Source organism: Leptosomus discolor, chromosome 7 (genome assembly GCF_034619465.1).
Source record: "Leptosomus discolor isolate bLepDis1 chromosome 7, bLepDis1.hap2, whole genome shotgun sequence".
Classification (NCBI taxonomy): Eukaryota; Metazoa; Chordata; class Aves; order Leptosomiformes; family Leptosomidae; genus Leptosomus; species Leptosomus discolor.
In genome coordinates, this window is record NC_141397.1 from 32,186,020 (window position 1) to 32,201,154 (window position 15,135).

The 15,135-nt window shown below is 40.1% G+C and overlaps 1 protein-coding gene across 1 annotated transcript in view; it reads right to left on the reverse strand.

Moving 5' to 3' along the window:
• TPK1 (thiamin pyrophosphokinase 1) overlaps nt 1-13,687 on the reverse strand; it is a 246,813-nt gene extending 233,126 nt beyond the window's left edge. Inside the window, exons 1-2 of the mRNA XM_086468543.1 lie at nt 13,600-13,687; nt 13,307-13,381 (exon numbers count right to left, since the gene is read on the reverse strand). Of these exons, the coding sequence (XP_086324669.1) occupies nt 13,307-13,381; nt 13,600-13,687 (163 nt within the window). The remainder of the gene's footprint in view (nt 1-13,306; nt 13,382-13,599) is intronic.
• Between the last annotated feature and the right edge of the window lie 1,448 nt (nt 13,688-15,135).

Consider the following 15,135-nt stretch of genomic DNA (forward strand, 5'->3'; position numbering starts at 1 on the left):
AGCAAAATGGGAAGTGCAACTTTAAACCTTGTCATTGCGACATTTAGTGGACATTTGCTATGCCTCATCCATCCTCTTACGCTCTCTCTTCTCTTTCAGGAAGCAGAGGAAAAGACAGATTCACAAAATAAAGGCAGACTGTGGCTTTTGCCAAACAATTGCTAATATTACAGTTATTTACATTACAGCAATGCCAAGGACAATGTATAGACAAATTAGAATAACGAGTCTACTTCCATAATATGTTGATATTCCCAGGAATTAGAATTGGTTGTAAACCATTTTTGTCTGACCTAATCTTATTTCCTAAAAGGTATGGATTATACCGTAGTGGTCTATGTACTTGGGCACATTCCTCTCCTCTCTGTCTGCCCATGTCTTCGCTCACTCTCCATTCCCACTGTAACTTTTGAAACAGTTAACCAACTTCAAAAAACAAACCAAGAAGATACAAACTTTCTTTGACTATGAAAAACAGGCAGGTAAGTAAAGTGAACCAAAACAGACAGTTCTGTGAGATATTCAGAGGGTTCAACAGGCTCAAAGTTCTTGGTGAGACTACTGTTCCCAGCAGAAGCTTCTTCTGATGGTCTAAAGCCTTTCCTGCAAGTTAAATATGCCTTTTGGTACTACATAACAGCCTTGCATACATTTGTCAAAATGATCACACAGCTCAGCTAAACAGGGTTGACACATGATCTATGTCACGCTCAAGTAATTTCGTTTGGTAATGGCCAAATATTGTGACTTCTTGAGGACATTTTGCTGATATTGATCACTTTCTCTAGAAACCTCATGAAAAAAATCACATTCCAGATCTGTAATTACTTCACAACTTTTTAGCAGTGAAAAGGTGTAAGTCTGAATGACCACAGAGGCTCCTTCAAATGCAGCATCTGTCACAAAGGACACAATTTTCAACACCTTACGAAATTAACATCAATTCCATCATTCGCCTCATTATCATCTGCAAAGAACAGGACTAACGTTTACTTAAGATGGGATAGGAAAAAAATAAGTACGAAAATTAGGCGGTGATATATCAGTATTCTTCTGTGATATGGGCCTACCTAGAATTTTCTTTTTCTGACTTCTAAAATTCTTCAACTTGTAGATTTTACAGATGAAGAGAGTATACCACACTGCTGCTTTGTAAGGGTTTGTTCGCAGCCATGCTCTGCCTGAGGAGTAAGGGACTCAATATTTATCCTCCTAGGAATGGACAGTATAATTCTCATTCCCTTTATCTTGGATTAGCTGTCAAGACAGTAAGTGAACTGTTCAAACATTCAGTGTTTTCAGTGGTTTAAATCAAGATGAAACACCGGCCAAGCTGTTAAGATGTGCTGCAGGACTGTGCGCCTCAGTTGCTCAGTGCTCAGCTTCTCTCCCAGTCCTGGGTGGGTGAAAGGGAAGATTGGGATGTATTTCAGAGGGAAGGTCACTGTCCTCTTAAAGTCAGAGCCCATTTAAGATGTCAATTCGCGCATCCAAAACAACAAAATTATCAAAGCCTTTTTCTTTTCAAATGATCTGGGCCAGATACTGCACTTGTAGCACTTTTGCTTTGTACCTCAATGGACTTCAAAGCAGTACACTCACCTTAATCCCGTATTAAACATGAGTTGTGCCATTTTGTTGAACTGTATCTTTCCAAAATTCTTGTAAAAATCTTAAGATTATCATTAAAATGCAGAATTGGCATAGCCCCAAATTATTTTTAAGACTTTGTGACAGTATGTTACAAATACATGTTCTTTCTTAGGCCACTCATCTTGCCCAACAGTGCAGTCTAGGTGCACTCTGAGCCTCTCCAGTTCCTTCACTTCAAAATATTTGGGACCTCCTCAAAGATTTGCAAAGTCAAATCAGTCGCTCTTTCTCTGTTCCTCCTCCAACAAAACACATTTCAAGAGTGGCGTTCTAGACTTTACCCTCCAGTCTAACCTGACTATCGATTATTCACAGCTTATTACACCTCACAAACACCAAGCTAAGGCTGTGGATTACCGGAAGCTAGGAGCTAATGCAAAGCGCCTCATGTGGGTAACATTACAAAGGTTGAAAGACAAGAGCATGTTTAGACATAAGTAAAAACTTAGTTACCTGCTGAACTCATACTGCCACAAACAGAAGTCCCAAGGAGCAAGACTCTCGGCTCTGAACATAGGCAGCAGGGGTTTGAAGTTTGAAGGAGCTTGAATTTTTCAAAAGAAATCCCAACAGAATAATAGTCACACTCTACAGCACTGAATGACTTCAGTGCTAATGCAGCTTACATTGAACCAACATTCTTTCTTGTGGTAATACCTTACCCACCACATCTGAGTTAATGCTAAACCTTATTTCAGTGAAAAGAGGAGCAGGCCCTCTCTAAAGAAAGAGTTTTATGAAGGTCTGAGCCAAATTAATTCAAAGCAAGTGAAGGAATATTGATACCAAGAGCCTCTACATCAGGCTTTTAGTCATAAAGCTTCCAACAATGGAAGGCGATAATAAAACACTTCTAAAAATTATAGGTTTTCCCTGCTACTTCTGAGGTCAATGGAATTTTTCAGAATGAGAAACCTATGACAATTATTTTTTTCTGCTCCAGTGTGATTCACTGTCAATGAAAACAAAGTCAGGCTGCTGTATGTCACCGTGGTCTCCTCAGTGTATTAGATAAACAATTGTTAACTTGTGAGGAAAAAAAAAAAAAAAAAAAGGTGTTAATAGCCACAATACTCATTCCATTTTTACATAATAAGTTTTCGGCTGGTGTAAATATGTGAAACTGAATCAATGTCAACAGAGCTTCATCCATAAGCAAATTTTTGGTGCAATCAGAAATAAGACAAAAAAGCCCAACCAATACTCCAAAGTTCTAATATGGAACTGTTCAACTAATATGGATGCTCAACAGCTGAACAGTCATGCTCTATCCTGTATATTGACATGCTCATGGCAGAGGAAACAAACTAATAAATTCAGAAAATCATTCTTATATTTTGTCATGCTCAGATAACATCATTAACACTGTACATAGCTTCTTTGGCTCTTCCCAACAAGATGCAGCTCATAGCAAATCCAGCAAAGTACCTAATCACTTACTTTCAGTATGTAAAGCATAAGAACGATCCCAGTGAAGTCATTCAGGCTTAACTGTTAATTTGGTATCAATAAGAACTATTTTCTCCTTATTCAAACTCTTAGTGTCTCCAACTAGGGACATAAAGTAAGGAGCCCAGACCCCCATGAACTCATGGAAAACTCTGGTCTTTGCCTAGGAATAAACAACACCCATGATGCCAAACTCAAACACATCTGCATGCGTCTCAGACAACATTTCAAACAATGTAACGCCAAAATACATTGAAGAAGCTTAGAAGTAGTGATGCTATAGAAGGCAGGTAACGAAACCAGAAAGGATCACAGAGAAAGCGATCCTTGACACAAGCCCATCAATCATTTTAGAACTTGTATGGTATGCCGTGTGGCAAGCTCTCTAACCAATTACACATTAAAAAAAATAAATCTCACTGCTGTTTTCAAAATGAAACTGAACATACTATTTTTAGTAACACATTTATGTTATGCTAAACACATCAGCCTACCTGTACAAAAGAGCAGAAATAATGAAAGAAGTTAGATATTTTCTGACTTACATGAATTTAAAGTTCAATTTTAATACTTGATAAAATGCGTGAGCACAAGACAGTATGTAAACCATTTAGATGGGAAAACCAGAAATCCGACATCCACATTCTCAAACTACGATGTCTCTTCAGGCACTGAATACAGTGAAGGATGCACACTCCATCAGCCAAATAACCAGTAAATTGAAACTGTGCTAATATTTATTATAGACGAGTTAAACTGTTCACTGGCTGAGTACTCATTATTACACCATGGTAATACAGTAATCAAAACTTTTAAAATTCAAAGGCTGAAAACATAACTAGATTTAGGTAAATTAAAAAGAAGAGATCCATTTTTAAAAAGCAATCACCATTTGAAATAACCACTAGACCAAGATTAATGGTGAGGCATTTGTACCAGTATGGGCCTTTTAAAAACAAACAAACAAACAAAACCAACAAAAACCCACAAACTAAAAAAATCCAAACTTGTCTACCCTAAGGCAACCCTGGAATAAGAGTAAAAGGAAGACTATAACACAATGGTTTGATCCAAAGGCCATCATAGCCAGTGAAAAGACCCTGATGTCAGCAACCCTAGATAACATTCGTCTTTTACGAGACCTTACACCTTCACCCTAGTAGTGGACACATACTAAGCTCTAGCTATGAAAACAATACTTTTGCCCTGTAGTGACTCCCAGAGAAACAATCTTTTTAACACTTCTCGCTGTGTAGCTTGAGGGAGTGAAAATCCAATTCCTTTCATGGGATTAAGAACCTGCTCTTTTCTGTCACAAGTCTTACTTATGCTAACCTCGTGCATTCACCCCTGCTCCCTGGGCTGAGTTCCAGGACCATTTCTCTTGTTGAGTCACTATCAAAATGAGCTATTAATCATCTTTTTTTTTCCTATCTCCTTATGCTTCCCTTTCTGCTTGGGATGCTCTAAAGTATCCTCCTGACAGTATTTTCCAAAGCTCCTACTTTCAACTGTCCTTTGGGAAACATCATGGTAGCCAGATATATAATACGATGCTATCAAAGGCTTTATATAGCAAATTTTGTGACAACAGAACTCCCCTAATGGGATTTGCATCCCAGCTCAACAGAAAAATAAAGCACTGTAATAACCTCCCATTTTTTTTCTTGTGCTGTAATCATCTGTTATGCTTTTCACTAGCACTTCAAAGTAATTCTCTATTGTTCGTTTACTCTGAACTTCAGCTCAGTGGGGTTTAGCTTTTCAAAGCATCACAGAGGGGGATCTTAATTACTCTTTTTCTCATTTTTCAAACAAAATCTCAAATCCATTAAAACCCCCAAATTTCCTTTTCAATCTCAAAATTTCCTGTTGATGGATTCACAGAGAAATAAAATCAACAAACAAAAAGACCACAGCCTAGTATGTCTCAAATTTTATCTAAACACCTCATTCTGTCACAACTGCTGCTACAGTAAGGGAACTTGAACTGCGCAAAAGGCCTGGAAGATCAGCTCTGTCCTCAGTTTTGCCAATAAATATCTAAAAATTTGCAAAAAATAAGGAGACTTACTTTTCAAAATGTGCATACACCTAGGCTACCTCTCAACAGCCCTGATTCTGAACCATAAAGGCACTAACAATATACATGTGACAAATGGGAGAATTTTACCATACCTCTGGAGTCTTAAGCTTAGTTTTATGAAAATAAATGTAAACCTCCAGTTCAACACTGATAATCTGGTAGAGGTCAAGCTTATACACTGAGTAATGGGCAAAGCTTGGACTAGAAAAACTCTCTTCCCAAAATCCCTGCTAGTGCAAACCAGTGCATGTCCTAAGAGCCAGATCCTACTTCGTTTCCAAGCTTAAAGCATGGTGCTAGCCATCCCTGATCAGGGCCAGATTTCCTACCCTCAAGAACACTCCAAACCACAGAATCATAGAATGGTTTGGGTTGGAAGGGACCTTCAAAGATCATCCTGTCCAACCCCCATGCCACAGGCAGGGACACTTTCCACTAGACCAGCTTGCTCAAAGCCCCATCCAACCTGGCCTTGAACATTGCCAGGGAGGGGGCAGCCACAGCTCCTCTGGGCAACCTGTGCCAGTGTCTCACCACCCTCATAGTGAAGAGCTTTTTCCTTATATCTAATCTAAATCTCCCCTCTTTCAGTTTAAAGCCATTAGCCCTCATCCTATCACTAGGCTCCCTGGCAAAGAGTCGCTCCCCCCCTTTCCTGTAGCCCCCTTTAAGCCCTGGAAGGCCGCTCTAAGATCTCCCCAGAGCCTTCTCTTCTCCAGGCTGAACAACCCCAACTCTCTCAGCCTGTCCTCACAGGGGAGATGCTCCAGCCCCCTGATCACCTTCGTGGCCCTCCTCCAGACTCACTCTAACAGGTTTATGTCTTTCTTATGCTGGGGGCTCCAGAGATGGATGCAGTACTGCAAGTGAGGTCTTACAAGAACAGAGCAGAAGGGGACAATCACCTCCCTCGACCTGGTGACCACACTTCTCTTGATGCAGCCCAAGATGCAACTGACTTTCTAGGCTGTGAGCACACATTGCTGGCTCATATTCAGTTTTTCATCCACCAGCACCCACAAGTACTTCTCCGCAGGGCTGCTCTCGATCCACTCATCACCCAGTCTGTATCTGTGCTTGGGATTGCCCTGACCCAGGGGCAGGACCTTGCACTTGGCCTTGTTGAACTTCACGAGGTTCACACAGACCCACCTCTCCAGCTTGTCAAGGTCCCTCTGGTACGGCCTCCCTTCCCTCCAGTGTGTTGACCACACCACACAGCTTGGTGTCGTTGGCAAACTTGCTGAGGCTGCACTTGATCCCACTGTCCATGTTGCCAACAAAGATGTTAAACGGCATCGGTCTCAATACAGACCCTTGAGGAATGCCACTTGTCACTGGTCTCCACTCGGATATAGAGCTGTTGACCATGACTCTTTGAGTGTGACCATCCAGCCAATTCCTGATCCACCGAGTAGTCCATCCATCAAATCCATGTCTCTCCAATCTAGAGACAAAGGTGTCATGCAGGACAGTGTCAAATGCTTCGCACAAGTCCAGGCAGATGACATCAGTTGCTCTTCCCTTATGCACCAACGCTGTAACCCTGTCATTGAAGGCCAACAAATTTGTCAGGCACAATTTGCCCTTAGTGAAGCGATGTTGGCTGTCACCAATCATCTCCCTATTTTCCATGTGCTTTAGCATAGTTTCCTGGAGGATCTGCTCCATGATCTTGCTGAGCACAGAGGTGAGACTGACTGGCCTATAGTTCCCCAGGTCTTCCTTTTTTCCCTTTTTAAATATGGGGGTTATGCTTCCCCTTTTTGAGTCAGTGGGAACATCACTGGACTGCCATGACTTCTCAGATATGACGGATAGTGGCTTAGCCACTTCATCTGCCAGCTCCCTCAGAACCCATGGATGCATCTCATCAGGTCCCATGGACTTGTGCACCTTCAGGTTCTTTAGATTGTCTCGAACCTGATCTTCTCCTACAGTGGGAGGTTTTCATTCTGCCAGGCCCTGCCTTTGCCTTCTGCAACTTGGGCTGTGTGGCTGGAGTGCTTGCTGGTGAAGACTGAGGCAAAAAAATCATTAAGTACTTCAGCCTTCTCCATATCCCAGGTAGCCAGGTCTCCCATTTCCTTCCAGAGAGGGGCCACATTATCCATAGTCTTCCTTTTATCACCGCTGTACCTATAGAAGTTTTTCTTGTTGCCCTTGACAACCCTGGCCAGATTAATTCCATCATGGCTTTGGCTTTCCTAACCTGATCTCTCACTGCTCGGACAATTTCTCTGTATTCCTCCCAGGCTACCTGTCCTAGCTTCTACCCTCTGTAGGCTTCCTTTTTGTGTTTGAAATAACTTGTAACTTGAAATAACTTCTCTCAGACTCCTGTAGTTGAAGGACATTAACTCACTGCATGCAGTCCAACAACAGGCATGCCTCTATAAGAAAATGTTTAAATCTAGATTGAGTGGCACAGAACAGGAAATTTAAGTTACTAAATACAAACTATAAATTATATTCCTGTTTTGATTCAAATGGGGAATAATGAACTTCATTGTTGACTTATCAGGAGTCTAATATTACTCACGGGAGAACAGAGTAGTTTAGCTGAGGCCAGCAGTAAGAGTTACTGCTAGTCTGGATGCCTGCTGGAAAGTGCAATAAAGCAAACAAGTCCATGCGACATCCCAATCACCATTTTTATGAACATTTTCCTATTTATTAATAGTAGCTGCTCTAAATTCACTCAAGTTTTATGCCAGCTGCCAATTCTGGGTCTAGTACAAATTTGAAATATATTACAAGTAAGTTCAGCTAGAAATGGAAATAAAAGGTTAGAAAAAAGCGTACCATATGCCAACAAGACAATTTCATTGCTGACAGGTAAGAGGGCAAGTGAATGGCTGTACATACCAATATTTCCAGAAGCATAGCTGAGTTCAGCCACTAAAGACAATGGAGGAAAAGGCATCAATCATGCAGAAGAAAAAAATGACACCAGGGAAAGTCAGGTTATTTCCCTCCTGTTATTAAACTACAATACCCTTTTCTCTGCCTTGAGACATTCAAACTGTTCCAACTAACCTGTTACCTTCCTCTCAGTATATTTACCTGAGCTTTGCATCGCCACTTGTATTTATATCTCATTTATCTTTATACACAGCTCTTGGACCTCTATAGAAGATATTCAAAATATCAATCACTAATTATACTACAGACAAAAGCATATGGAACATAAGATGCACAGGAGCCTGTGGCATTCAAAGACAGATGACTCTGAAATTCATGATACAAATTAGCACCTTTCCTTACTTGATTACTCAGGAATATGAGGTATTTTGTAATTTGCAGTCACCTCCGAGTGCTAAGAATCCATTCATTAGCAGCATTTTCACCAAACAGTAGGCAGACCTCAACAGCAAAGTTGCCTCACATTCAAGATACTACTTAAAATCCAATAGCCACTTTGATTGGTATAGAATGGGTATTGATAGAGATGGAAACTTGAAAAAAATGATTTATGGATAAGCAATCGCAACAGCTGTAGCATAAGAAAATACCATTCACATGAAGACAATAACACAGTTTGGATTTGAGTTATTACACTGCTGCTGTAGAAGTATGCTTCCTTCTATCTCAGTAAATAGAGCCCCCAAAAATATAGAGCCGAAATCTTTCTGGTTTTGGAGCTCCTCTGTGTTCATGATCTATGAAGTATCATAAAATGCCTATATACTATGCGTAGAGAGAAGTGGCTGGTAGGGCAGCACAACAAGGAGATATAGCTAGACCTCAAATTCCTTCACTGAAAAGAATCGTCCATGAAAGAGACTATTTAGGGAAGTACTCTTAAGGACAGACAATTTTGCATCCCTGTCTTATAGATATCTCCTTCCTGTCTGCTTGTCCAACATTAAATACACATCCCACAAGTCAGGATTCAGTCAGCCTGTTCCAAAACGATGTTGCAGTTTATTCTAATACCTCAGCAAATGTAGTATGAATGGCTAATATTTAAAGTAATTCAACATGTTCTGTTTGCCTAAAAGCTGTCAAGGAAAGTCTTTATTTGTGGAAAAAGATCACAATCCTTTCGAGGAAGGCACAGCGGTTAATGTGTCACAACCATTGTGAGAATTGAAAAATACCTGTGGACAAGTTTTCATACCACAAAGCACAATTGTAATAGCCTTCCTCTTCAGCCAAACAGAACTGCATTAACCAACATTTTAATTCTGCAACTGCATTTATCAGTAAACCCATGGCTATAAAAAACACCCAGCCAGAGGTTAAATGGAACCTGAGGAAAAAACCTATTAAGTATGTCCTTCTCCACAAGAAAATCTGAAGATGCTATTTAACAACAAAGCTGCCATTCCCAGAAAGAGAGCACTGATGGGAACTTAATCAGATTGCTGTAGAGTGTTGCCATTTTACTCTGACTGTTGAAATCAATCTTTATTTTTTCAGAGCATAACTTCTTGGTCTTTACAGCTGTCATTGTCAACATTTAAGAACAGAAAATACTCTACAATGCATAGCTGTTTAGCATGCTACCATCAAGGAAGGACATGAAGAGACTTCTGGATCATTTGAGTAGTATAGCACGTAGGGGCAATGTTTTCAGAAACAAGAAACAATTTTCAGATCCTGAACTTGAGACAATTTTACGGAGGTGATTTCTTAGCATTGCAATAATTCTGCCCCTTTCTTGGTACTTCACTAGGGAGATGCCAAAAAAAAAAAAAAAAAAAAAAGAGAAGCATTTGTGCTCACTAGACTGCTGCAATTCTTGACCTAAGTCAGTCATTGAATTTCTGATCAAAGAGATTTTAAAGAGCAGAATCAAAATCTCAGGAACTTTCATTTACTCTCCAAAAAAGCCCCTTCTGTTTTCAGCCACTAAAACCTGGGCCTCCATGCTTTTCAAACTTAATGTAGAGACAGCTTCAGACTTTCAACTCACAGTCATTTCTGTTAAAGACATTATTTACATTGCAAAGTAGCCCTAGAGACTAACGTAAACTGATTTTTTTGTAAAACAGGATTCAAACCAGGACTTAGAAACATTGCTGAAATACAAGCAGGAATTTTAGCAGGTGTGACAGCGTTGTCAAGGTAAGGCCGCACTGTATGCAGTCTTCCTTATAGGAACCTCCTGGACACAAAACCATGCAGCTCTGAGGAAAGCAGAGCCCTGTCTCTTCACACACTTTCCACAATTAGGATAAGGACTGCAAAGGAAGCTGTACGACTTCCACTGATAAAAATGGCTGCATTAACAGCTACAGTCAAAGCACTTTTCATGGATTTGACTGATGTTCCCAGCCTTGTGCTTACTCATAGTCTATTCCAAATCCTCTGCACCCACCTTGCCTTCTCATATTCAGCCTCCTTATATCAGCCTCACTTACTGTGAGACCTTTTTCCCTTACCTATTCCCTTTTACTGACCTATTCAATTTCTCTTGATATTTGGTTAGTCCCCACACACACTATACCCAACCCAACAAATCCTTCAGTGAACTACCAGTGTTTTCTGCCATATTATTCTTCAGCCTGCTTTTGCATACTATCCCTTCTCCAGCATTTCATCTGTCCCACCTCACTAATACTGTATGACTGTACCGAACAAAAAGGGAAGATGTTCTAGATTGGTTTACTACAGTAATGAATAGAATAGACTAAAATCATGGTAGTCTTTAGCTTATGCTACATCACTATTGTCACTTACCTAGCTTGTACAGTAAGAGGGGTAAAAGCTGTCCCTTTGGAAGTGAAGAAATCAGACTTCACTGTCCTTCACAAAGCACAGGGAAGGAAGTTCATGCAAACTTGTACAGATTGAAACAGTTATTTTCAAAGTATGTCAGTAAAAATAGATTTCATACAAGTCTGTAATAAGACAAAGGCTAATTAGCAGCAACCACTTTTTCTTGAGGTCAAGAGGAGTTACATCTGGGATGATTTTAGCCTGGAATAGCCACATTTATCGATGTGGTTTTTGGTTGGGTTTTTTTTCCTCTTTTTTTTTTTTAACTGAGGACATATCACATCACATCTTCATTTTTACTTGACACTAAAGTGACAGGGCTAATGAAACAAGTTATTTTGATAGGAGACAACATGCTTGAAAATAACACTTACATCTCAGCATTCTGTACTTGGTATAACACCCAAGATTGCTGTAACTTAGAGAAGTCGGTCAACATTTAATCTTTTTTTTTTTTTCCTCTGCATTTTTCTCTCCCTTTTCCCACAATTTGTGTAGGTGGCAATATTCTGTGGATCAACAGCCCCATTGTTTCTTTCTCATCACTCCTTTATGAGATTTCAAGCAAACACAGCTAGTCATCAAGCACTGTTTCTAAGGACGTTTCCTTCTTTCAGTTTACATACCAAAACCCCCAGGTTCTCCTAGTCCTGCAATAGTCTCTCTGCTGAGACTCCTTCAGAAGCAGGATCCAGAATGCACAAGACTGATGACACCTACAGTAGTCTACTAGGACTGTCAGTCAGGCATTGCCAAAACCTTGTCCTGGATTCACTGATGTTTACTGAACCTGAAATGTTTTGAAGAAAAACACTTCAGGTTCACTATGTCACCACTTTTCTCTGTCATTTTACTTGGAAAATATCCACCTATTTCAGGAAGTTACCTACCTGCAAAAGTCTTATTCGCTTAAACAGGATTTCTGCTCCTAACACTCTCAGACTCTTTGAAAAACTATTCACAACACCAGTAATTACCTTCAACACAGTTATGCTCAGAAGACAGGAACCCATTGAGGTAGTCTCAAGCAAGACAGTCTGTGGTCTACTCGATTTTATCCAGCTTCTTATCCCAACCCTTCACTGAAGCACTACAGTTAAGGGCCCATTAGTGTTACAGTAAGAAGCACTCAATGCCCTAAGGGTCACCCAGCACAGGTTTGACTGCAAGAGGAAGACTTAAAATTCCAAAGGACAAAAGAAGTCTGATTAACACAACACAGCATAAAACCAACACATGCAAGGTACCACAAGATGCTAAATACTGCCATTCAGTAACTGTGCACATCTGGTTTGCTGCCTCTTTTTTAACCTCAACCCTCAAAACACAGGTGGGACAAAGAAATAAGATCAAAACACCCTCCTTCCCTTCGCTATTTAATACAAAGTATGTCTTTCAGTGTATTTTTTTTAAACCAAAAAGTATGTAGAATCACATCTAGAAAATTCATTGGCGCTCCCACTGAGCAATTTTTGCTATCATTTCTTGCTGATTTTGCAAGTGGAAGAGAGCCCGTTTGGGGTACTGGCTAGTTCAGATGCTTTGAATCATCTTGTGCAAGTCTCTCGTTTCTTTTCTCACTCCTCTGCCTATATAGGCACTTAATTTAAGCTTAGTGGAATTAAGTGCTATGAGCACATTCCTTTCAACTATCGGCTACCCCCTGCCAGCCCTCACGCCTATGGTGAATCAAATAGCTCTGTCTGTCCCAGTCAGTTAAGAGGAATCTCTCTGCAAGGTTCCCAGCCTGGTAACAAGTTAGAGATAGTTCCCATGGTTTGTCAGAAAGCTTCTGAAGGACTAAATTTCTGCACCAGAGGATTTAACAGTTCCGAGGTTGTAAAGATTTACATATCTCCACAAAATATCAGTAAATCTGAAGCTATCATACCAGAGATGATGATTAGCACTGTGCATATTAAACAAAGGGGTAGAGAAATCTGATTTGCATATTTGACACACACGCAAATTCCCACTGCTTTCACAACATAATATCTACACGGTTCATTTTATTTTCATTAAAATTAACACAATTCACAGATGACCTTTAAAGGAATGCTCACTTCCAGACTCTTAAATGCACCATTGATCTACTACACTTTGTCAGCAAAACAATGATCACTCCTCAGATGTCTCTGAAAAGCTAGTCTTACACAGATCAGTCCATAAAGTTCCCACTGACGTAAGCAATGCAGAGATGCACAATTTGCATAATCAGCTCAGTTGCTGCATTCAGCAACAAGGGACATAGTCTGCCGATTCACACTCTCACCAGAAGGTTGCTCTAGTTAAGATGAAAGTGCCACATTGTAATTCAACAGACATGAAGTACATCAGCTGGGTAGCAGCTAAGGAAATAAGCAAATGAAGATGTATGTAAGTTATTATTACCTTTGCTCCACAGACAATGAAAATGACCTTTGTTTAAAGGCTGGTTCAGAATCAGAAGGCAAAACTTCAGGTTTCCTGTAAGATAAATGTTGATTCTTATTAGCAAGAATATCGATTGGTTTTCCCTCTTTTTATTTTGCTTTTGCCACATTAATTTTAGTCCAACCACCTCAGAGCAACTACACCAATTTCCTTGCTTTCATCATTTTCAGACACAGAAGCTGACGGAACTTCATTAAACACCTTTTACTTGGTAAGGTTTTGCTAACTTTTAATTTGCAAGTGATTTTTACCAACAGAAGGCCATCCTCTACAGGACACCACACCTACACAGGTCTCTTGTTTAAATCCCGACTTGCTGCTGCCACCTGGATGCAGCATTTACTGAGATGAGCTTAGGCCTGGACTCTATTAACAGCGAAGGCTGTACCTGACTCTGTATGAAGCTGTCTCTAGTCTAGGTCAAATATCCCACTCTCCTTGTGGATGCAGAACTCTTGCTGCCATCAGTGGCTTCTGTACCTACATTTTCATATCACACAGAAGCTCTAATTGCGGTAGACCCACTCTGGTAGATACAGAATGAAGGTCGCCCAAGGAACTCAAAATCAAAGCTAGTAAAAGCAAAAGTGAACTTTAGTCTAGGTCCCCTAGGTGATACTACAGACTAAAAATCTCAGTGCATTTACCAGCAACTTCAACTGATTCAACTTGATTTGGCTCCTAAAGCCTCCTGCCCTAGCAATATATCCATTGTGAAGGTTTATAATAAATACAAAAGCCTTAAAATAAAAGGATTTATAATACAACACACTTCAGTTTCAAAGAGTAAATATGTAAATCTTATGACTGCTGCCTATGGTGGGATTTGCATTATTTCACTTCCTAATTATCTTGCCAATCATATAGGAATACAAGTTTCCCCTGGAGCTTGATATCCTTAGGCAATGAGGTTAATGAAGTATTATTTGGTCATGTAAAGCCACTGCAATTGAAAAAAGAAAACCTCTGTCACTAGAAAGTCTTCTGGGTTTTTGAGCAGATCCAGTATAGCATGAGGCAGAAAGTTACAGGTGAAGCTCTGGCTTAAGCCATATGACATTAGCAGGAAAAAAACAGGTGGTGAAAGTCGTGAAGGTGCAGGAACATGTTGGGGTGGGAGTAGGGAGAAGACAATCTTTAAAATAATGAATGAAATGCATGGTTAAGAGCATGAATTGAGGATTAGGAGACTGGGACACCACTATTCTGCATTTTGCCTTTTGAGTGATTTAGGGTTTCTCCATTCTACGCCTCAGTTCCCCAAAACAGAAATAACAGTATTGTCCCCATTCTTCAGTATCAAGAGAAACACTGCTGAAGACCTAGATGACTTTTTACTGCAGTAAAAAGTCAACATGTTTATCACAGCTATCTTCTGATTGGTGCTTTCAAATACCTTCCCTCATGTCTTTCACTTGCATCTTTGCTGACATGGTCCACACTTCCTTTTAATTCATGCATATGCAAGTGAATAAATTGACTTCACGAATAAATTTACTTTGAAAAGAATGGAGAGGTTAGAGGACCAAGCAAACAAAGGAAAGTGAGAAAAACCTTTTCATTTTCTTAGTCTGAACAGTTTGGCCTTGTCCTTGAACTTTAAGAGAAAGGTAGAAAACAATACATTCAAACTGAGTGCCAATTTCCAGCTGCCTCACAAAATGGGACCTCAACAGCAGATCTCCTAATGATGGTTAAGTGAGAAAGGCTGCCAACTCCTTATATTAAACATAATCATCTAGTGGTGCCCTCCACTGAAAAGGGCCAGCAAACATCACAGGTTCTTT